We start from the raw sequence: 23,846 nt of genomic DNA on the forward strand, positions 1-23,846 counted from the left end.
AAATGGGAGGATTTCCTTTTTGTGGCTGAGTAATATCCCATTGTGTGTTTTTGTTTATCCATTCATCTCTTGATAGACACTTAGGGACACTTAGGTTGTCCCCATGTCCAGACTATGGTGAATAATGCAGTGAATGTGGGAATATAGATATCTTTTTAAGATAGTTATTTCATTTACTTCAGATACATGTATGGGCAAGTTTCTTACCCTTCAAGCCTTTATCCTCATCTGAAAAGCTGAAGATCATACTAATAACTACCACAGAAGACTGTTCCTGAGGCTTCAATGGTAAATCTGTGTGTGTGTGTGTGTGTGTGTGTGTGTTAATCCTCACCCTAGGATATTTTTCTATTGATTTTTAGAGAGAGTGGAAGGGAGGGGTAGAGACAGAAACATCAATGTGAGAGAGACACATTGATTGGTTGCCTCCCACATGCACTCAGACCAGGGCTGGGGATCAAGCCTGCTACCAAGGTACGTGCCCTAGGCCGGAATCAAACCCAGGACTTCCGTCTGCAGGCTGACGCTCTATCCACTGAGCCAAACTGGCTAGGGCCTCAGTGGTAAATCTTTAAAGCCTTTAAATCCTCTATCCCATAAAAAACAAGAACTGTAGCTATTGTTGTTAGTTTCGTTTCAGCAAAGAGGAAATAGGATCAGAGAGATTAGTGACCGCCTAGAGCAGGCGTCCTCAAACTGCGGCCCTCGGAGGACATTTATCCGGCCCGCCGGGAGTTTTTGCCGTTTTGTTTTTTTACTTCAAAATAAGATATGTGCAGTGTGCATAGGAATTTGTTCATAGTTGTTGTTTTTTTAAACTATAGTCCGGCCCTCCATCGGTCTGAGGGACAGTGAACTGGCCCCCTGTTTAAAAGTTTGAGGACCCCTGGCCTAGAGTCACACAGGGAATTGGTGGGAGAGCCAAGTCTACAACCTAGGTTTTCCAATTTTCAACCTGCATCCCATTATCTCTGTCTCATGGGAGGGGATGGGGCACCTCTTCCCTCCCCCTCCAGGAAATGGAGGGGCTCCTATGAGGTTGCAGAGTATGTCAGCTGTGAAAGCCCCCACAGGACTCAAGTTAGTAAATTCGGAATTAACAAATTAGTACTCATCATCAGGAGAAATAATTCCTAGAAAGGGCTTAATACAATGCCTGGCACACAGTAAGTGCTTAATAAATGTCAGCGGGTATTACTTGGATGTGTAATCCAAGTAATCCCGACATGCTGAGCTAGAGAGGGAAGTACAAGCGTAGTACTCTTTGCAGATAGGACAGAAAGGGGCATTTGAAAGTGCCGCAGAGCACTCGTTCCATTTATTGGGTCTGTGATCAGCCAGAAACTCCTTGTCCCTGCAGATACTTCTGTAGAAATGGCCTGTGCCCACATGGAGTTTGGGAATCAGATGGGAAATACCAATTATAAAATTATGTAATTACTTTTGTCATAAGCATTATGAAGAATTGCAAGAATCTTGTGCAACAAATAATTGAGTAAAAGGAGTTTGAGCGGATGGCTTGACAAGGAAGTTTGATACACCTAAACTGATAAGATTAGCTGCCTTGCCACCTTCAGTTATATTCAAAACAGTGTGTACAAATACCCCTATTTTTTATGAGTATATCAACTTTCCACTTGATGTTGTGTCCTTAGTTAATTTCCTCTCAAATGTGTTTGGCCTTTTTTGTTTTACACCTTAAATCCCTTTTACCTGCATCAGGGTTACTCTCCTTATTTATCTCTAATGACTTCTTCTTTAGTGCTTTGACTGCTTTATATTAAACATAAATAATTTTCAGTTCAGGCATGGAATTTGAACAGCACCATTTCTAAGCCCTCTAGCCTCAGTGTATTTTCCTGCTCTCAATACAGTAAGAACAGGTACCTTTTGCCTCTAATCAGTACATAGGCAATCATTTAAAACACATCATCAGCCCTGGCCAGATAGTCCAGTTGCAAGCACATCATCCCGACACGCCAAGATTGTGGGTTTGATCAGCGCACATATAAGAAACAACCAATGAGTGCATAAATAAGTAGAACAACAAATGGCTCTCTCCCTCTCCTTTCCTCTCTAAAATAAAGAAATAAAATATTTTAAAAATAAAACATCATCATAGGGTTAAACTACCTGACGATATTTTTATCTTCCTTAAAATAAATGCAGTACATTTTTATTTTTAAGAAAGCAGTCTTCAATTCTCTCTGTGCCATACTCTAGTGGCACCTAGATTTGTATATTGCATCATAATACCAGAGAGTTAGTAACATCATCTTGAACTCAAGGAATGAAGGGACTGTGTGTATAATCTAAGGTTCTTATTACTGATCCTTAGCATTTAATTAGGTCTTTGTAAATCTAAAGCACTCGTAGTCATTTTTATGAGTTTCTTCTCCTAACTTTCCTGTGAGATGTCAACTTTATTACTCTCATTTTATCTTCATATTATCAGGAGGTCAGGCAGGCTTTAAATTTCTTTTTTTCCTCTTTGTAATTAAGATTCCTTTTTCTTGATCATGTATTTAACTTGAACTTGTATCTGCTGAAATGACTGCTCAGGTCAGATGTGACCCTCCCCCACCACCCAGAGGAAAGCAATTACTGAACACAGCCTCGTTTGGAAGAGCCTTAAAGCAATTGTGATTATCAACGCCAATGAGTGCCCGGCCCCTAGGAGGAATTAGATGGAAATGAATTAATGAAACAGAAGCCATAAAGTATATAAAAATTAGGCAACTGATGGAAGAAAAACTGTGTATACTCTTTTTACCCCTTTTGGTTTAGAGTTTATGGGAATTACTTGTGGCTTTCTGCAAAATGTGCTTGCTGCCATTTTTCTTTGCTTACTGATTGATGTAGGGAGCCAGCCAGGGAGAAAGTGGCTCCTGGGTGCACCATTAAAGCTGGTAATCTAAAATCTAGGAAGATTTTACTGACCTGGTGGATAGGCTTCTTTTCATTGTCATTTGTCCTGCTAACGCATTTATCCTTCCCTACTCATTGTCACCTTTCTCTTCTGACCCTCCTGATCAGGTTAGTTATACAAATTCTTGCCTCAGATCATGCTGGGATTAGTTGGGAGGTAATGAGGAATAGCATGAATAGATCTGGCAGGTACTCTGAAGCATTAATAACTTGAACTTGTACATCCCCAGCATGATTAATGTGCACATGAGCCATGATTGACCCACTGTGGTCTTGTGACTGGCCTGGAATGTGCAGTTTTAAAAACAAAGAATAATTAGAGATTAAGAAGAATTCCTGTTGGAATTTTTTTAATTAGACTCTTTGGGGCCTTGTCCATTTTTGGAATTCCTTACAGTGGAATTCCTGTGGAGAGATTAAGAATATCTTAAACTTTGTTATCTTGCATCCTTTTAATCAAAACTCAATTAACCAGACAGCATTTCTAAAAACCTGTCTGTGCTTTTTCTTAGATTTACAAAGACCTAATTAAATGCTAAGGTTGTCACACTCTCCTCAGACTTCACCTGGGCACTGCCTGCTCCTGCCTCATTCAGTTGCTTGCCAGCCCTCATCCTGAGTTCAGCTGAACACACGCATTTGTCCTCACAATAACCCTCTAGCCCAGTGGTTCTCGACCTTTCTAATGCTGCGACCCTTTACTACAGTTCCTCGTGTTGTGGTGACCCCCAACCATAAAATTATTTTTGTTGCTACTTCATAACTGTAATTTTGCTACTGTTAATGAATCATAATGTAAATATCTGTGTTTTCCGATGGTCTTAGGCAACCCTGCTAGCGGTTCTCAACCTGTGGGTCATGACCCACAGGTTGAGAACCGCTGCTATAGAGTCACGACCCACAGGTTGAGAACCGCTAGCAGGGTTGCCTAAGACCATCGGAAAACACTGATATTTACATTACGTTTCATTAACAGTAGCAAAATTACAGTTATGAAGCAGCAACGAAAATAATTTTATGGTTGGGGATCACCACAACATGAGGAACTGTATTAAAGGGTCGCGGCATTAGGAAGGTTGAGAACCACTGCTCTAGCCCAAGCATGCCAAACTCAAAGGCTAACACAGGCCAAGTAAACAAGGTTTAGGTTTATGTGGGACACAAAAAAACTTCAATTTTCATAGAAATGTAGGTTTATTTCAATAGAGACATGCTGAATACAAAGGGCTGAAATAAATGAGTAATCGTTAACATAGAATAATAGAACATTTTAATAAAAATTAATATTTTTCTTGAACATTAACTTACCAGACACTGCATAACTGCACAAATTAATAAGCGTAACACAAATAAACCTATTTTTCTTGTTCTCTGAAAGCGAAGTATTTCCTGTTGCACACACCAAAAAAAGTCAGTCCAAGACTAATGACATGGCAATCGAATGCTAAAATATTCGCTGCTAGTATTAGTGGAAGAAATGATGCGCCTGTAAGGGAAATAAATGCAACACCATTATAGTAATCACTCATTAGTGAACGTTGTAGTTCGTTATTAATAACTAGAGGCCCAGTGCATGGATTCGTGCACCAGTGGGGTCCCTCAGCCTGGCCTGCGCCCTCTTGCAATCCGGGATCCCTCGGGGGATGTTGGACTGCCAGGATCAGGCTGAAACCGGCAGTTCCAACATCCCCTGAGGGATGTAGTAGTGCACAAAGTGGCAGGTGGCTGGAGAGGAGCCCAAGCCCGGGCTGGACGCTGCACCACTCCTTCTCATCCCGGCCCTACTGTGCCTGCTGCCACCACTTGGTAGTGCTGCTGCAGAAGCAGGAAGGGCTCACGCCGCCGCAGCTGTGCTCCTCAGCTGTGAGCCTGGCATCTGGCGCCCATGGGTCAGCTGAGTGGCGCTTCTGCTATGGGAGCACACTGACCATCAGGGGGTAGCTCCTGCATTGAGCATCATAGCAACCAGTTGTTCGGTTGCTTAGGCTTTTATATATATCAGTGATGGACAACCTTTTGAGCTTGGTGTGTCAAACTTCGCCAAAAAACTGAGCATAACTTGGGTAGTGTGTCACTTTGAGGAAAAAACATTATTTCGCAAATGTTTCATCCTCGGCATGCGGCCGCCTCACCAGCCACGTGTCATCAGAAATGGCTACGTGTGTCAGTGCTGACACGCGTGTCATAGGTTCGCCATCACTGATATATATACTAGAGGCCCAGTGCACAAAATTTGTGCCCGGGGGGGGGGGGGGGGTGGTATCCTTCAGCCCAGCCTGCACCCTCTCCAATCTGGGACCCCTTCAGGGATGTCTGACTGCCTGGTGGGATCGGGCCTAAATGGGCAGTCCGACATCTCTCTCACAATCCAGGAAATCCAGGACTGCTGGCTCCCAACCACTTGCCTGCCTGCCTGCCTGCCTGATTGCCCCTAACCACTTCTGCCTGCCAGCCTGATCACCCCCTAACCACTCCCCTGCCAGTCTGATCAATGCCTAACTGCTCCCCTGCTGGCCCGATTGCCCCCAACTGCCCTCCCCTACAGGCCTGGTTGCCCCCAACTGCCCTCCTCTGCTGGCCTGGTTGCCCCTAACTTCTCTCCCTTGCCAGCCTAGTCGCCCCTAACTGCCCTCCCCTGCAGGCCTGATCACCCCCAACTGCCCTCCCCTGCTGGCCTAGTCACCCCTAACTGCCCTTGGTTGCCAGCCTGGTCCCTCCCAACTACCCTCCCCTGCAGGCCTTGTCCATCCCAACTGCCCTCCCCTGCAAGGCCTGGTCACCCTAACTGTCCTCCCCTGCAGGCCCGGTCACCCCCAAATGCCCTCCCCTGCTGGCCTGGTCACCCCTAACTGCCCTCCCTTGCCGGCCTGATTGCCCATAACTTCCCTCCCCTGCCAGCCTGGTCCCCCTCAACTGCTCTCCCCTGCAGGCCTGGTACCCCCCAACTGCCTTGCCCTGCAGGCCATCTTTTGGCAGCCATCTTTGACTACATGGGGGCGGCGATCTTGCATGTTGGTGTGATGGTCAATTTTCATATTAATCTTTTATTAGATAGGATAGACTAGAGGCCCAATGTATGAAATTTGTGCATGGGTAGGGTCCCTAGGCCTGGCCAGTGATCAGGGCTGATCTGTGGGGCAACTGGTGGAGCGATCAGGGGCCCTGCTGGCACCTGCCTTGACCAGCCTAGCACTGCCCACTTGCTGGCCCCATGGCTGGCCCCACCCCCCAATTGCCCCAGTGGGGTGTTTGAGGGGTGATTGGGGGGTGGCCTGCTCACCGGCTGGCCCCGCGCCCTGCTGCTGCCGCTGCAGCTGCTGCCAGTAGCCTCCCTCTGCAGGGCTGTCATTTCTTCAAATAGGTTTTCAATATCTTGCTCTCTCTCTCCTTCTGGCACCCCACAATGCAAATGTTGGTATGCTTAAAGTTGTCCCAGAGGCTCCTTACACTATCTTCATATTTTTGGATTCTTTTTTTTTCTGCTCTTCTGATTGGATGTTTTTTGCTTCCTCATATTTCAAATTGTTGATTTGATTCTGGGAATCCTCTACTGTTGAATCCCTGTAAATTATTCTTTATTTCAGTTAGTGTATGCTTAATTTCTGACTGGTCCTTTTCCATGTCTTTGGCATTCTCACTAAGATACTTGAAAGTCTCACTAAGTCCCTTGAAGCTCTCATGAAGATCCTTGACTAACCTTATAACCATGATTTTGAACTCTGTATCCATTGGTTTGCTTTCTTCCATTTCTTTCATTTGTCTCTGCATTTTGGCTGATTCCCTGTGTTTGGGTCTATGTATTGGGTAGAGCTGCTATGTCTTCTGAAATTGGTAGTGTGGCCTTGTGGTAGGTGTCCTGTAGGGCCCAGTGGCTCAACCTCACCAGTCATCTGAGCTGGACACTCTAGGTGTGTCCCTTTGTGGGCTGTGTGCAAGTCTTATTGTAATTGAGACTTGATTGCTGTTGGTGTCACTAGGAAGAATTGACCTCCAGGAAAACTGGCTGTGAGGACCAGCTGTGACATTAGTGGGAGATCTGCTGTACAGGAAAAACCCCTATGAAGCAGGACTTGCTTCAGTAGGGCTTTGGTGCTCACTGAGTCTGCCCCTTGAATGTTTCACTTGTTGATGTGTAGAGTTGTAATCTGATACGGTTTGAAGCTGTCCACCAGGTGCACTGGCTTTTGGGTCTCCAGGGAGGTGCAAAGTCAGACACTGCCTGGGGCCAGCCAGCAGGGGCAACAGAGAGATCTGCAGATTACTCCTTTTTGTCTTGGGTTTGGAAGTGCCCAGGTGAGGCCCAGCTGTGAAGCAAGGCAGGCTGGTGCTGGTGCCTGGTCTTGGGCCTTTTATTGATAGGTTTGGGGCATGCATGCTGGAGCTTGTTTGAGATATTTTAGCAAAGTCTGAAATCTGAGCCAGGACAGATTGGGTGGGGCTGCAAATTGGATGGGGTGGGATCTCTGGGAATCACCAGGGTGGAGCAAACAGTGTGCTCCAGTTTGATGGAGACTCAGATATAGTTGCCAGTCATCCCTGGGATAGGGGAGGTCTCAGCATAGGAACAATGACCCCTGTGAGCACCTCTATCTGGTAGAAAGCTGCCCCCGAATTCCTGCCCCGATACCAGGCAAACCAGTTCCTCCCCATTTGTGTCTTGGTCCCCCAATGCTTCCTGGCACTGGTACTCAGTGGAAGTGAGTCCGAGTAAGTTCATGCCCAGCCCTTTAAGAGGGACACCTGGGTTTCTGACAGCCTCTGTGTCCCTTAGCTACAATCCCCACTGGTTTTACAGCCTCAAGTTATGGGGACTTCTCTTCCCAGCTCTGGGACCCTGGATTGGCGGGGGGATGTCTGGTGTGGGGCTGGGACCCCTTGCTTTTCACGTAGGCTTCCACAGAGACAATCTTCCTCCTGATTAAAAAAATGGCCCACATGAGTGCCAGCCCAGCCCATTCTGTGCCTCCACCCTTCCTACCATTCTCAATGTGCTTTCTTCTTTACTTCTATAGTGGTAGGACTTCCATTCAACCAGCTTTCAGGTTGTTCTGAATGATGGTGTTCTGTATTTTAGTTGTAATTTTGATGTGGTTGTGGGAGGTCCCGAGTACTACGTTTACCTACACTGCCATCTTGGTTCCTTCAAGGTCTGTTTTTCTAAATTGGATGTTTTTCACAGTTCACAATCATCCACAAACTCAACAAACATTTGTTGAACATTTACCATGTTCTACATTCTGGTGGGGACACACTAGAGAAAAAGGCCAATGGTCTGTGTTCTCATGGAACTTACATTATATTGGAAGGAGATCAATAATTAAAAATACAAACAAGCCCTGGGTGGTTTATCTCAGTGGTTGGAGCATTGGCCTGGCCATTGAAGGGTCATTGGTTCGGGTCAAGGGCATATACCTGGGTTGCACATTGGATCCCCGACCTGGTCCAGCCCATGTAGGAGGCAACCAATTGATGTCTCCCTCTCCCTCTCCCCTTCTCTCCCCTTCCCTCCCTTCTCCTCTCTCCCTCTCCCTCTCCCTCTCCCTCCTCCTCTCTCCCTCTCCCTCCTCCTCTCCTCTCTCCCTCTCCCTCTCCCTCTCTGCCTTCATCCCTCCCTTTCCCTCTCTTTATCATTGGTCTCTCTCTCTTTCTCTCTCTCTCTCTCTCTCTCTCTCGTACTCCCTCACTTTCACTCTCTCTAAAAATCAATGGAAAAAATATCCTCAGGTGAGGATTAACAAAAAACAAGTAAATTATTTTAGATAGTGAAATGTGCCATGAAGGAAACAAACAGCATTTATGGTAAGGGAGGCTATTTCAGATGGGGTGACCAGAGAAGCTTCTCTGAGTTGAGTGCGTAACATTTGAACAGACCTCAATATTGAGAAAAATGCAGCCAGGCCATGGCAGTGACACTGAGGTGAAACAGGAAGTGGGCCTCAAGGCACAACTGGGCTTGGCATCTTTATGGAAATAAAAGAAAGTCCAGGTTGTTGGAGGGTAAAGTATTAATGGCAGAAGAATGTGAGGTGAAGTTGGAGAGGGAGATTGCCACCAGGTCTTGCAGTGAAGGTAAGAAGTCTGGATTGAAAGGTCTGTGCACTGTGTTTTGAAATAGCATCTGTAACCAAGTTGTGTGGTTATGTTATATACTAAAATTGACTATGTTTAGTTTTATGGCTACTCCAAATCCAAAAGAGAGTGTTCTGCATTGAAAAAAATAATAGAATCCTAAGGTCACTGTTAAGTGGATTGAAGGAATGCCAGCACCTCCATTTTTTTTTTCATGACGTTTCTTGTAAGCACAGCTGTGACAATTGCTTAATCAAACCTTTGGAATCTATCAGCCATCCTCCACACCATTTTGCTCAGTTTTTCTAATATTTCTCATTCTTCTCTTCTGCATACCCTCAAGTCATTGAGACAGTCACTTGCTGAAACTTGTCTTCTGCTGTCATAACAACTGAGTTCTGCATGAATGATCTGATTAGCTTTTCTGGCAATCTAATCCACTCAGTACACTTATTCAGAAGAACCTATGCTTTTGAGAGACCTAATTATGGTATGTGGGAGTGTAATAGAATAATCAAATCCCCAAACTCCAGAGCTTAAAGAAAAGGAAATTTGAGAAATTACATCATGGAGCTCCCATATTATGCCAGGCAATTTGCTGGACATTTTTTAATGCACTATCCCATTCAGTCTTCATAAGTCTGTGAGCTTATTATCAGCTCCACTTTTTAAATGTAGCAACAGGCTCAGAGGGATAAACTTGTCCAAGTGGTAGGGTTCTTAGTTGTTTGCAGTCTCCTGCCTAATCACATCTCTGAGTGAAACAGTGGGATATTATAACCCACCCCACCATTATTTTTACATGATTTCTGTAAATGCCGACTCTAATACATAGTTTGTAGATAAACAGCATGTTTGTATAAGAATCCTAGGAACTTCCCTAGCCAGTTTTGCTTGGTGGTTAGAACATCAGCCCTCGAACTGAAGGGTTGAGGTTCAATTCCGGTCAAAGGCATGTACCTCGGTTGCAGGCTCCATCCCTGGCCCTGGTTGGGACATGTGTGGGAGGCAACCAGTTGATGTGTCTCTCTCACATCCGTGTTTCTTTCTGTGTATCTCTCTTCCTGCCTTCCACTCTCTCTAAAAATCAATAGAAAAAATATCCCCCCATGAGAATTAACAACAACAAAAAATGAATTCTAGGAACTAATTTCAGAAGATACCTTGAGTCATCCCAGTTGCAGGACATTTGCTGACCTTCCAACATAGAACCAGGATGACACAAACCATGATGCATATCAGTCACTTAACCAGTTTCAAGATCCTATCTGAATAGATTTTGCTGGCCTGCACGTAGAGAACTTTTCAAACCCCTCCCTTTGATCTATTTTTTCAGCTTTCCCTCTCCTTATAAAAACCTCTGCCTGCACTGAGATGTTGAGATGGGCTTTGTGACAATAGTCCTCCATCTCCTCAGGTGACCGGCACTTGAATAAAACCTCTTTCCTTTTTTCACCAGCATCTGTCTAACAAGTTTGGTTTTTTAGCAGCAGGCAGCCAAACTTGGGTTCCAGTTACATGAGTGTCTCTAAGTACTTGAGTGAGTATATGTGTATTCCCATTGCATCTGAGGTCCTTCATGCCTCATGCCTGTTCCATCTCTTCTTAAGTGGGAAGAGTTGAGTCACCCACTTTTTGCTTATTGTCTTGTTCTTGTCAGAATGGGGCCTTGGAGCCATGAGAAAATATTACAGATATTTTTAATAAGCTATAACTTATATAGTAATAATTATTATTTTGGCATAGATGAGAAGGGAGAAGTAAGAACCCAATAGGCCTTGAGCAAATGCACTACTTATAGATCTCCTGGGGTGGGGAATGTGTTTTGCTATATGAAGGAAATTTTTGCCCCTTATTTAAAAAAATTGTTTTTAAACATATATATATATATATAGTGTTAGTAAAACACTAGTGTTAAACCATGCTGCAAGTGTGCTATTTTATTTATTTGTTTAATTTTTTTTTTTTTAATATATTTTATTGATTTTTTTACAGAGAGGAAGAGAGAGGGATAGAGAGTTAGAAACATCGATGAGAGAGAAACATCGATCAGCTGCCTCTTGCACACCCCCTACTGGGGATGTGCCCGCAACCAAGGTACATGCCCTTGACCGGAATCGAACCTGGGACCCTTGAGTCCGCAGGCTGACGCTCTATCCACTGAGCCAAACCGGTTTCGGCGTATTTGTTTAATTTTTATTGTTGAGAGTATTACAGATGTCCCCCTTTCCTCCCCATTGCCCCTCCCTCAAGCCAATTCCCATCCTGCCCCACTCCAGACCTCCAACACCCTATTGTCTGTGTCCATAGGTAACATATTTGGTTAATCTCTTCCTACCCCTCTTCCCCCCTTCCCTTTCAGATTCCTCAGTCTGTTCCATGTTTACATGCCTCTGATTCTTTATTTCATGTAATGCTGGTCTGGTGGTGATGAACTCCTTGAGCTTTTTCTTGCCTGTGAAGCTCTTTTTCTGACCTTCAATTCTAAATGATAGTTTTGCTGGGTAGAGTAATCTTGGTTGTATTCATCACTTTGAATATTGCTATTCATCATTTTGAATATTTCTTGCCACTCCCTTCTGGCCTGCAAAGTTTCTGTTGAGAAATCAGCCTACAGTCATATGGGCACCCCCTTGTAGGTAACAAACTGCTTTTCTCTTGCTGCTTTTAAGATCCTCTCTTTGTCTTTAACCTTGGCATTTTAATTCTGCTATGTCTTGGTGTGGGACTCTTTGGGTTCCTCTTGTTTGGGACTCTCTGTGCTTTCTGGACTTGTAAGTCTATTTCTTTCACCAGGTAGGGGAACTTTTCTGTCATTTCTTCAGATAGGTTTTCAATATCTTGCTCTCTCTCTCTTCTAGTTTCTGGCACCCCCATAATGCTAATGTTAGTATGCTTGAAGTTGTCCCAGAGGCTCCTTACACTATCTTCATTTTAAAAAATCTTTTTGTTTGTGTGTTTCTTTTGTTGTTAATTTTCACCCGAGAATATTTTTTCCATTGATCGTTTAGAGAGAGTTGAAGAAAGAGAAAGACAGAGAGAAACATCAATTAGTTGCCTCCTGCATTCACCCTGACCAGGGCACTGGAGGAGCCTGCAACCAAGGTATGTGCCCTTGACCGGAATCAAACCTGGGACTCATGAGTCTTCAGGCTGACGCTCTATCCACTGAGCCAAACTGGCTAGGGCTCTTCATATTTTTTTATTCTTTTTTTCTTTCTGCTCTTCTGATTGGGTGTTTTTTGCTTCCTCATGTTCCAAATCATTGATTTGATTCTCAGAATCCTCTATTGTTGAAACCCTGTAAATTATTCTTTATTTCAGTTAGTGTGTTTAATTTCTGACTGGTCCTTTTCCATGTCTTTGGCATTCTCACTAAGATACTTGAAAGTCTCACGAAGTCCCTTGACGCTCTCATATAGATCCTTGAGTAATCTTATAACCATGGGTTTGAACTCTGTATCTAGTAGTTTGCTTGCTTCCATTTTTTTCACTTGTAACATATTTCTTTGTCTCCGTATTTTGGCTGCTTCCTTTGTTTCTATGTATTAACCTTTTGCACTCGGATGTCGAGTGTGACTCGACACAGTTAGCATCGGTAGCAGCTCGAGAAAAAAGCAAGCGAGTGCAAAGGATTAAGTAGAGCTGTCATGACTCCTGAAATTGGTAGAGTGGCCTTGTGTAGTAGGTGGCCTGTAGGAGTCAGTGGCAACCAATTAATGTGTCTCAACCTCCCCAGTCATCTGAGCTGGGCACTCTAGGTGCACCCCTGTGTGGGCCATGAGCACAGTCTTGTAGTTGAGCCTTGATTGTTGTTGCTGTCACTTGGAGGAATTGACCTCCAGGCAAAGTGTCTATGAGGACCAGCTGTGACTATAGTGGGAGAGCTGCTGTGCAGGAAAAAACCGTATGGAGTAGGCCTTGTTTCAGTGGGGCTTTGGTGCTCATTGAGTCTGCCCTTTGAGTGTGTAGCTTGTGGATGTGTACAGTTGTAACCTGCTATGTTCTGAAGCTATCCACCAGGTGCACTGGCTCTTTTTGGTCTCCAGGGAGGTACAAAATCAGCCACTGCCTGGGGTCACCTTGCAAAAGCTACAGAGAAATCTGCAGAAGGCTGCTATTTGTACTGGGCTAGGAAGTGCCCAGGTGAGGCCCAGCTATGAAGCAGGGCATGCTGGTGCTAGTGCCGTGTTTTGGGCCTTTTATTATAGGTTTGAGAGATTTTAGGAAGTCTAAAGCCTGAGCCAAGATAGGCCATTCATATGGAAAAGCTGCTGCAAACAGCTTGGGTGGGGCAGGGTCTCAGGGAATCACCAGGGTGGAGCAAACAGTGTGAGCCACTCTGATGGAGACTCAGATATGGCCTCTGTTAGTTAGCTCTGTGGCAGGGGAGGTCCCAGCACAGGAACAATTACCCTTGCATCTGTGAGAAAGCTGTCCCTGAGTTCCTGCCCCTTGCCAGACAATCTAGGTCCTCCCCATATATGTCTGGGTCCCTCAAAGCTGCCCAGCATAGGAGCTCAGAGGAATGGAGTCCAAGTAAGTTCATGCTCTGGCCCTTTAGAAGAAACACCTGGGTCTCCAGCAGCCTCTGTGTTACTCAGCTACAATCCAAACTGGTGTTTACAGCTCATAGTTATGGGAACTTCTCTTCCCAGCTGTGGAACCCTGGGCTGGGGGGCTGGTGTGAGGCTGGGACCCCTTGCTCTTCACAGGCGGCCTCCGCAGAGATGATCTTTCTCCTGATGAAAAAAAAAAAACAGCTATGTGGGTGTCTGGCCAGCTTGTTTTGCAACTGTACCCCTCCTACCAGTCTCAATGTCCTTTCTTCTTTACTTCTCTAGTGGTAGGACTTCCATTCAGCCAGCTTTAGGGTGGTTCTAAAGGAGGTTCTTCTGTATTTTAGTTGTAATTTTGATGTGGTTGTGGGAGGCTGCATGTACCAGCATTTACCTACACCACCATCTCGGTTCTTTCCAAGTATGCTATTTCATTTTATTTTATTTTATTATTTTATTTTATTTTTTAAGCCTCACCAGAGGATATTTTTCTATTGATATTTTTAGAGAGAGACAGAGAGAAATATCAATGTGAGAGAAATACATTGATTGGTTGCCTCCTGCATGTGCCCCAACAAGGGCCCAGGCTGGGGAGGAGCCTGCAACCAGATTACATGCCCTCAACCAGAATCAAACTCAGGACACTTCAGTCCGCAGGCCTATACTCTATCCACTGAGCCAACCAGCTAGGGCCAAGTGTGCTATCTCTATATATAAAAGCCTAAGCGACCTTTATGACCAGTCAACAGAATCACCGGTTGACCAGTCACTATGATGTGCACTGACCACCAGGGGGGCAGATGCTCAACTCAGGAGCTGCCCCCTGGTGGTCAGTGCACTCCCATAGCCAAACTCCTGCGGCCAGCCAAACTCCTGTGGTCCCTCCCCCCGGCCGGCCAACCTCCTGGCCCATGATCAGCCTGATCAGGAGTGGGCAAGACAGGCCCTGATTGGCCCTGATCACCAGCCAGGCCGAGGAACCCCACCTGTGCACAAACTCATGCCCTGGGCCTCACATTTTAAATAAAAGATGTTAGAAATTGGCTTTAGACTTCTTTTGTGGGGGAGGGGGGGGTTGTTTTTGTTTTTAGTCCTCACCCAAGGATATTTTTTCCATTGATTTTTTAGAGAGAATGGAAGGGAGGGAGAGAGACAGAGAGAGAGAAACATTGATGTGAGAGAGACATATCAATTGGTTGCCTCATGCATGTGCCCCAACTGGGACCGGGAACTGAACCTGCAACCGAATTATGTGCCCTAGACCAGAATTGAATCCAAGACACTTCAGTCTGCAGGTGGATGCTCTAACCACTAAGCATAGTGGCTAGGGCTAGAGTTCTTTTCTTGCTTTTTCTGGTATGTGGGAGAAAATGGTTCTCCCTGCCAAATTTCAATGAGTTCTGTCCAAAAAGGCTCTAATTTTTTTCCAGTGATTAAGAATAATGCCTTACATTTGGAAAAGTGTTTTGCGGTTTCCAAAGCACTCCCAGGTAATTATGTTATTGAACCTTCACATTGACCTTGTCAGGCAGACAGGGCAGATATTTCTGTCCTTATATTACATAGGAAGAAATTTGAAGCCTAAGAAGTGAAGGGAGGAGGAGTTGGCTAACTTCACACAGCCATGACTAGAACCTAGGTCTTAGCTTTTCTAGAGCATACTGCCTTTTTGTTTTTGTTAGCCCCAAATTAGGGACAATCATATTTGCATTTGGATCAGTAACAGTGTTGCGTACTTCTTTCTTATAGGTCCAGTTTTCTTTTTATTGCCACATATGGACTCCCAAAAATCTCCGAAGGAAACTGTCCTCATTACAGGAGGAGGTGGCTATTTTGGTTTCCGGTCAGTGCATCTGTAAAATATGTCTATGAATTATTTTACTGGTGGTTGCTGATAAAAAGTATAGTTCTCAACTCTGACAATACGGTATATACTTTTACTTGTTTGTATAGTGTTAAGCCAGGAATGAACTATTTTGCCCTCTGCTCAGATACTAAAATTGAGAGATACAGATATATTCCATGTTAAGAAAAATTCTTTTTTTTTAAATGAAATCTTTATTGCTGAAAGTATTACATATGTCCCTTTTTCCCCCCATTGACCCACTGTAGCCCACCCTCGCCTCCTGCTCCAGGCCTTCACCACCCTATTGTCTATGTCCATGGGTTATGCATATATGCATACAAGTTCTTTGGTTGATCTCTTCCCACCCACCCACCCACCTCTGCCTTCCCTCTGAAATGCCACACTCTGTTCCATGCTTCTATGTCTCTGGATCTATTTTGTTCATCAGTTTATTTTGTTCATTAGATTCTACATATGAGTGAGATCATGTGATTCTTGTCTTTCTCTGACTGACTTATTTCATTTAGCATAATATTCTCTAGGTTCCTTCATGCTGTCTCAAAGGTTAAGAGATCCTTCTTTGTCACTGCTGCATAGTATTATTCCATGGTGTAAATGTACCACAACTTTTTTATCCACTCATGTACTGATGAGCGTTTGGGTTATTTCCAGATCTTAGCTATTGTAATTGTGCTGCTATGAACATAGGGGTGCATATATTCTTTCTGATTGGTGTTTCAGGTCTCCTAGGACATATTCCTAGAAGTGGGATCACTGGGTCAAATGGCAGTTCCATATTTAATTTTCTGAGGAAACTCCATACTGTTTTCCATAATGGCTGTACCAGTCTGCATCCCCACCAACAGTGTACTAGGGTTCCCTTTTCTCCACATTCTCGCCAGCACTTGTCATTTGTTGTTTTGTTGATGGTAGCCATTCTGACAGGTGTGAGATGGTACCTCATTGTCGTTTTGATTTATATCTCTCGGATGATTAGTGACTTTGAGCATTTTTTTCATATCTCTCTTGGCCATCTGTATGCCTGCTTTGGAGAAGTGTCTATTTAGGTCCTTTGGCCATTTTTTAAATTGAATTGTTTGTCTTCCTTTTGTTAAGTTGTATGAGTTCCTTATATCTTTTGGATCTTAACCCTTTATTAGATGTATCATTGCCAGATATGTTCTCCCATGCAATGGGCTCCCTTTATGTTTTGTTGATGGTTTCTTTTGCTGTTCAGAAGCTTTTTATTTTCATGTAGTTCCATTTGTTTATTTTTTCCTTAGTTTCCTTTGTCCTAGGAGATGTATCTATAAACATATTGAAATGAGAGATGTCTGAGATTTTGCTGCCTATGATTTCTTCTAGGATTTTTATGGTTTCATGACTTACATTTAAGTCTTTTATCCATTTTGAATTTATTCTTGTGTACGGTATAAGTTGTTGGTCATTTTTTTGGTGTATATCTGTCCAATTTTCCCAATACCATTTATTAAAGAGACTAGAGGCCCGGTGCACAAAATTCGTGCCGGGGGGGAGGGGGGAGCTGTCCCTCAGCCCAGCCTGCACCCTCTCCAATCTGGGACCCCTTGAGAGATGTCTGACTGCCCGTTTAGGCCCGATCCTAATTCTTTAAGTTGTAGGGTTAAATAGTCTATTATTAACTTTTCTTGTTTTTGAGGTAGGCCGGTAGTGCTGTGAACTTTCCTCTCAGGACTGCTTTCGTTGTGTCCCATAGATTTTGGTTTGCTCTGTGTTCATTTTGATTTGTTTTCAGTAAGTTTTTTATTTCTTTCTTGATCTCATTGGTAACCCATTGTTTAATAACATGCTATTTAGCTTCCATGTGTTTGAATGTTTTTGAGTGTTTTTACTGTAGTTGATTTCTAATTTCATTGCATTGTGATCTGAGAAGATGCTTGATATGATTTCAATCTTCTTGAACTTGTAGATTCTTGTTTTGTGGTCTGTCTTTGAGACTGTCCCATGTGTACTTAAGAAGAATGTATATTCTGCATCTTTGGGGCGAATGTTCTCTAAATGTCAATTAAACCCATTGATTCAGTGTGCCATTTAGAATATATGTTTCCTTGTTAATTTTTTGTCTGGAGTATCTATCCAGTTAAGTCAGTGGGGTGTTAAAGTCCCCTACTATGACTGTATTCCTGTCAATCTCTCCTTTAAAGTCCTCTGGAAGTTCTTTTATATATTTAAGTGCTCCTATATTGGGTGCATATATGTTTACCAGGGTTATATCCCTTTTTGGATCGATCCCTTTAGTATTATGTAGTGACCTTTACTGTCTCTTGTGACGGCCTTCATTTTGAAATCTATTGTGTCAGATATGAGTATTGCTACCCCAGCTTTTCTCTTTTTTTCGTTTCCATTTGCATGGAAATTTTTTTTTTCATCTCTTGACTCTCATCCTGTATGAGTCTTTTGTTCTGAGGTGTCTCTTGTAGACAGCATATAATTGGGTCATGTTGTTGTATTCATTCAACTATCCTATGTTTTTTATTGGAACCTTTAATCCATTTACATTTAAGGTTATTATTGATAAATATTTATTGCCATTTTAATTATTTATGCCTATGTTTCTCTGTCTCTCTATTTCTTCTTCTCATTACAGCAGTCCCTTTAGCATTTCTTGCAGTGCTGGTTTAGCGGTAATAAAGTCCTTTAGCCTTTTTTTTTTGGGGGGGGGGGCGGTGATCTGGGAAGCTTTTTATTTTACCATCTATTTTTGAATAATAACCTTGCTGGATATAGTAATCTTGGTTTAAGATCCTTGCTTTTCATTACCTGAATACTTCATGCCATTCCCTTCTGGCCTGTAGAATTCTGATAAGAAATCATTTGACAGCCTTATGGAAGCTCCGTTTAGGTAACAAATTGCTTTTCTCTTGCTGTCTTTACGATTCTCTCTTTGTCTTTAATTTTTGGCATTTTAATTATGATTTGTTTGGGCATGGGCCTTTTTGGGTTCTTATTGTTTGGAACTCTCTGTGCTTCCTGAACTTGTGTGACTTTTTGTTTCACCAGGTTAGGGAAGTTTTCTACCATTATTTCTTCAAACATGTTCTCTATCCCTTGCTCCCTTTCTTCCCTTTCTGGCATATCTATTATGTGAATATTGTTATATTTCATGTTGTCCCACAGCTCCCTTAAGCTGTCCTTCTGGTGTTTTGTTTTGTTTTTTGTTTTTTTTAGTGTTTTTTTCTTCTTCTTTTTGGTTCTCTGGTTGAGTGATTTTTTTTTCTACCCAGTCTTCTAATTCACTGACCTGAGCCTCGGCTTCCCCTACTCTGCTGTGTATTCCTTCCACTGTGTTCTTTATTAGTGCTATGTCATTCTTCATAGTTACTGTATCTTTTCTCATGCTCTTGAGCATCTTTGCCATCATTATTCTGAACTTTATGTCTGAGAAATTTGTTATCTCCATTTCATTTAGCTCTTCCTCTGGAGAATTATCTCATTCTTTCATTTGGGGTTTGTTCTTTTGTCTCCCCATGTGGGCTTCCTGTTTGGGTTCGTGTCTTTGCTATGACTCTCAATCTCTAATGCAGGACAATGTCAGATGCTGTTTGTGACTGGCCCTGAATACCCTGTTTGGAGGTATCATCAATCCACAGCTTTTGGCTCTCTCTGCTGGGGCTGGGTCCCTTTAGAAAGGACCAAGGTGTACATCAGAGTCTGCTTTTCTTATCCCTGGGCCTAGGATTAGGTCAAGCAAATACTCAAAACCTCCAGAAACCCACCTCTGCCTGCAATCCCATTGACCCTCAGTCTTGACTAGCCTTAGGCTATCGATCATAAAGTGGGATGAGAGGTCTTCCAATAGGGTGGGGTAACTGCCTTCCCCCCAGGTGAAAACCTCCTGGATAGCAAAGGTCTCCCAAAGAAAGATGTCCTCTACAGTGTGAGGGGATTACTTAGCACAGGAAACCAAGGTGGCTGCCCTCCAAGCTCCAACCCCAGAGCCCCCAGTCCTGGCTTCTGCTCATACAGCTCCAATCCACTCTGCCAGAGCCCAAGATGAGTGCTACACATGAAATTTTGTGCATTGGCCCTTTAAGAGGGTGCCTGCATTTCCAGCCATCTCTCTGTAGCAGACAGCAACCCAGCTACTTTTCACATCCAGATGCTATGTGGGCATCTTTCTCAGTTCTGGTGCTCTGGGCTGGGGAACCCAGCTTGGGGTTTAGACCCCAGAGTTCTCAGTGGGAACCCCCCCCCCACAGCTGAGATATCTGCCCCCTCCCGCCCCCCCCCTCCCCCCCCCCCCCCCCGGAACTTAAGCTGCTGTCTGTGGGAACTCGCCTAGCTCTTTCATGCCTCTGCACTTCCTACCAGTCTCTATGAAGTCTCCACTTTCCGTCCTTGGTTATAAGGTTCTGTTCAGCTAGTCTTCAGTTGGTTTTTTCAGAGTGTTTTTTCTATATTTTAATTGTATTTCCAGTTTGGTCCTGGGAGAGTGTCAATGTGGCTTCCACTTACTCTGCTGCCAGTTTGGAATCCTCTAAGCACTGTCATTACATATTGTCCATTTTGTCAAGAAAATATCTTTATAAAGCCATTAAATTGTGGAAGGGAGATATTCACATCATTAAACAATTTTAAATAACAGCAATTCTTGCCTGGTTGGTACTTCTCAGTGGTTGAGTGTTGACTCATGCATCAAGAGGTGGCTGGTTCCATTGAAGGTCAGGGCACATACCTGGATTTCAGGCTCGATCCCCAGTAGAAGGCATGCAGGAGGCAGCTGATCAATGTTTCTCTCTCATCAATGTTTCTATCTCTCTTTCCATTCTCCCTCTCTCTCTAAAAATAAATTTAAAATTTTTAATAATAGCAATTCTTTCAGTTATTATTCATAAATATCCCCAAGAATGGATGGTAGGTCCTAGAACACAGGGCAGGGGGAGGGGGGGAAGTGGGGGATGTAGCATGTAGATGCCACCATATCATTATAATTTAAGTAGATGTGAGTATTATCATTTTTTAAATATTTGCATAAGACTTGCCCCAGTGAACATGTAAGGTGTGGGATTCAGGTTGAGTCAAGAAGTCTTGGTAAATTATTTTACACACTTTTCTAGGCATAGCTTAATAAGTGATTTGATCTAATTTTTACTCTTTATTATTTCAGCCTGGGCTGTGCTCTGAACCAGAAGGGAGTCCATGTGATTCTGTTAGATATCAGCAGACCTGCTCAGACCATTCCAGAAGGAATCAAGTTTATACATGGAGACATCCGCCACCTCTCTGATATAGAGAAAGCCTTCCAGAATGTGGACATAACTTGTGTGTTCCATATTGCCTCTTATGGTATGTCAGGGCGGGAGCAGCTAAATCGAAAGCTGATTGAAGAAGTCAATGTCGGGGGCACAGAAAACATCCTCCAGGCTTGCTGGAGGAGAGGGGTGCCAAGATTAGTTTACACTAGCACTTTCAATGTTGTGTTTGGAGGTCAAGTTATCAAAAATGGAGATGAATCTCTCCCTTATGTTCCTCTTCACCTCCATCCTGATCACTACTCTCGGACCAAATCTATTGCAGAGAAGAAGGTGCTAGAAGCCAATGGTACATCCCTGGAAAAAAGCAATGGTGTCTTAAGAACTTGTGCTCTGAGGCCAGCTGGCATCTATGGGCCTGGAGAACAAAGGCACCTTCCTAGAATAGTGAGCTATATTGAGAGGGGTCTGTTCAAGTTTGTGTACGGGGATCCCAAGAGCCTGGTTGAATTTGTCCACGTGGATAACTTGGTGCAGGCTCACATTCTGGCCTCAGAGGCCCTGAAAGCTAACAAGGGTTACATTGCCTCTGGGAAGCCCTACTTCATCTCAGATGGCATACCCGTAAACAACTTTGAGTTCTTCCGACCTTTGGTTGAGGGCCTGGGATACTCATTCCCATCCATTCGCCTACCCTTGAACCTCATCTACTGTTTTGCTTTCCTAACAGAGATGGCCTACTTTGTTTTGGGTCAACTCTACAACTTCCAGCCCTTCCTCACCCGCACAGAAGTTAATAAAACTGGCATCACACATTACTTTAGCCTAGAGAAGGCCAAGAAGGAGCTAGGTTATGAGCCTCAGCCATTTGACCTCCAGGAAATAGTAGAATGGTTTAAAGCCCGTGGTCATGGCAGAAGTCCTGGGAGTCGTGACTCTGAGTGTCTTATTTGGGTTGGGCTATTGGTCTTACTCTTGGTTGTAGCAATTTCTACGTGGCTCTCCTTTGTGGGTTTGTCACTGTGAAGGATGAGTTAAAAATAAGGAGCTGACCACACTTGCTGAAATGCTTTCAAAGAAGGAGGACTTCTTAAATATAGATAGATCGGTATAGATATCTGGTACCAAATTTTGGCTTTTCAAATTGCTACTTAAGAATAGATTATTGGATTAAGTCTTAATTTCTTACCTCCTTGTACTAATCCTGATGGGAGAAAAAAGAAGCAGATAAATTTGAAAATTGTTTTTTTTGTGTGTGTGTGTGTGTGTGTGTGTGTGTGTGTGTGTCCTCCCTCTTTAGATAGATGCAGTAATAGTCATTTTGGAGCCATGGAGCTAAACTTAGTTAGATTAGAAATACCTTACCTGAATTTGTCAGAAGCCAAAAATGTACTTATTTTCATTCCATACACTCTAATTCTACTTACAAGGAACTAAAACACACGCTGATACAGGAATGACAAACTGCTAACAGGCTTAAAATGTATGAAAAACACCAAATTGGGCCAGATCCCTACAGACCAATGCTCTGGGGAGATGGTGGGTGTTGTAGGGGAGGCATTAGATATTAATAGCATATGTTTTGGGAATTAGTCTTTGCCTGTTGTGATATAAGCACATTACAGCTGTGTGACCATGTGCTAATGTTTGATGTAATAGACTTTTATATCACCTCCTAAGATTCTTTTGAGGATTCAATTAGTCACAGGATATAAAGTTCCACTCAACAAAGTTAAGCCATTATTTTTAATATTGTTACTATACATTCCTTATGAGGGATTTCTTACTCAGGGTATTCTGTTGAAAAGGTGTTGTTGCTACTAACCTTTCTGGAATGCCCTCAGAGTCTGTAACAAATGTGTTTGAATATACTCACTGTTTGTGATCTTTTAGTCTCTGAGAACAGCTTGAAGTTTAGGAAACAGCTAAAAATCCGATGATTACGGAAGATGAGCAAGCCAACGATGCCATTTATAATTAAAAAGAAAGCATAACTGTAAACTAATAGATTAGTTTTCTTACTGGGTAGAATTTTAGTTCTCTGAAGGCAATTTCCAATGAGGAATGTTTTGAACAATGGCGGCATTGTCTAGCCACCCATGGGGACAGCCTTGGAAGATATTCAAGTTGTACCATTGCATAAGAACCAAAGTAGAAAGAAGACAGAGAATCTTACTTATTCCATAGTTCCCGCTACAGAAAGGACAGTATTAAAATATTAGTAAACATTATAGATTGCTGTGGAAAATAATATTAGAGTTGTCCTGAGAGTATTTGTAGAAGGAGGATGCTAGATAAACAGTTCCTGGTGAGTGCTGCCTGGATGTTTTGGATAAAGTGTTCAACCTCATACCAGAAGACCTGCAATTATAAATATTTTGTGTGGTCTTAACCAAGTAACTGAAGCCTCTTATGCCTTAGTTCCCTCATTTGGGAAATGGGAATGACGTATGATCATTTATAATCAAGTTTATAACCCTCTTTCTATAAACCCACCTGCCTACCTCATAGGGTTTGAGCATAAAATAAGATGTGAAAATACTTTTAGTATAGCAATTGCAACACAAGTGTGGTAGTAATGGTTGTTTTTGGTGAAATATTTTTGGATTCTTATAAGATGCTTTTGCTTTTTAGTCCCAGGGTAGCTTGCATGAGCACCTACAGCATATCTACCACTCTAGGTGCTATGAAGCAGGTTTCTCTGCCCTTCACAGTCTTACAGTCTAGTAATGATATGGTATGTTCATATGAGAAGGTCACTGATAGACCAGATAAGTACAGTAAACCATTTGTTCATTGCCATTGAGACGTATCACAGACTTTCAAAGCATGTTTTTAATGAAATCTTTCAAAAGATTGATAGATGCTTCTCAGTTTTCTCAAGCCAAGTATATGGAGCATATTGGGGTTTTGCTTGTTTTTAAAATGTCTTTGTTTTTGTTCCCACACTCAATAAATCTAAATGAAATTCAGGATTGATATGTGGACTTTATTGTCATCCAGGTACAAAACATTTGGCCATTTCACATATTTGACATAGTTGTCTACTCTATCCTTTAAACATGGTTTATACTTTCCATGAACTCACACTCTTCTGGTCTTTCTCCTTGTATTAAAGATCTATCCTACCTAATAAAAGAGTAATATGCAAATTAACCATCACTCTGCTGCATGCAAAGCCACGCCTACCAGCCAATCAGAGCGAGTATGCAA

The 23,846-nt window shown here is 43.1% G+C and overlaps 1 protein-coding gene across 1 annotated transcript; it reads left to right on the forward strand.

Annotated features, from left to right (window-relative positions):
- The first annotated feature begins 204 nt into the window (after positions 1 to 204).
- Positions 205 to 23,605, forward strand: SDR42E1 (short chain dehydrogenase/reductase family 42E, member 1). The gene is made up of 3 exons (XM_008139704.3): positions 205 to 288; positions 15,306 to 15,399; positions 20,549 to 23,605. Exons 2-3 carry the CDS (start codon positions 15,332 to 15,334, stop codon positions 21,657 to 21,659), a joined length of 1,179 nt encoding a protein of 392 aa, XP_008137926.1. The 5' UTR covers positions 205 to 288; positions 15,306 to 15,331; the 3' UTR covers positions 21,660 to 23,605.
- The last annotated feature ends 241 nt before the right edge of the window (positions 23,606 to 23,846 follow it).

This window comes from Eptesicus fuscus, chromosome 21 (genome assembly GCF_027574615.1).
Source record: "Eptesicus fuscus isolate TK198812 chromosome 21, DD_ASM_mEF_20220401, whole genome shotgun sequence".
NCBI classification, from domain to species: Eukaryota; Metazoa; Chordata; class Mammalia; order Chiroptera; family Vespertilionidae; genus Eptesicus; species Eptesicus fuscus.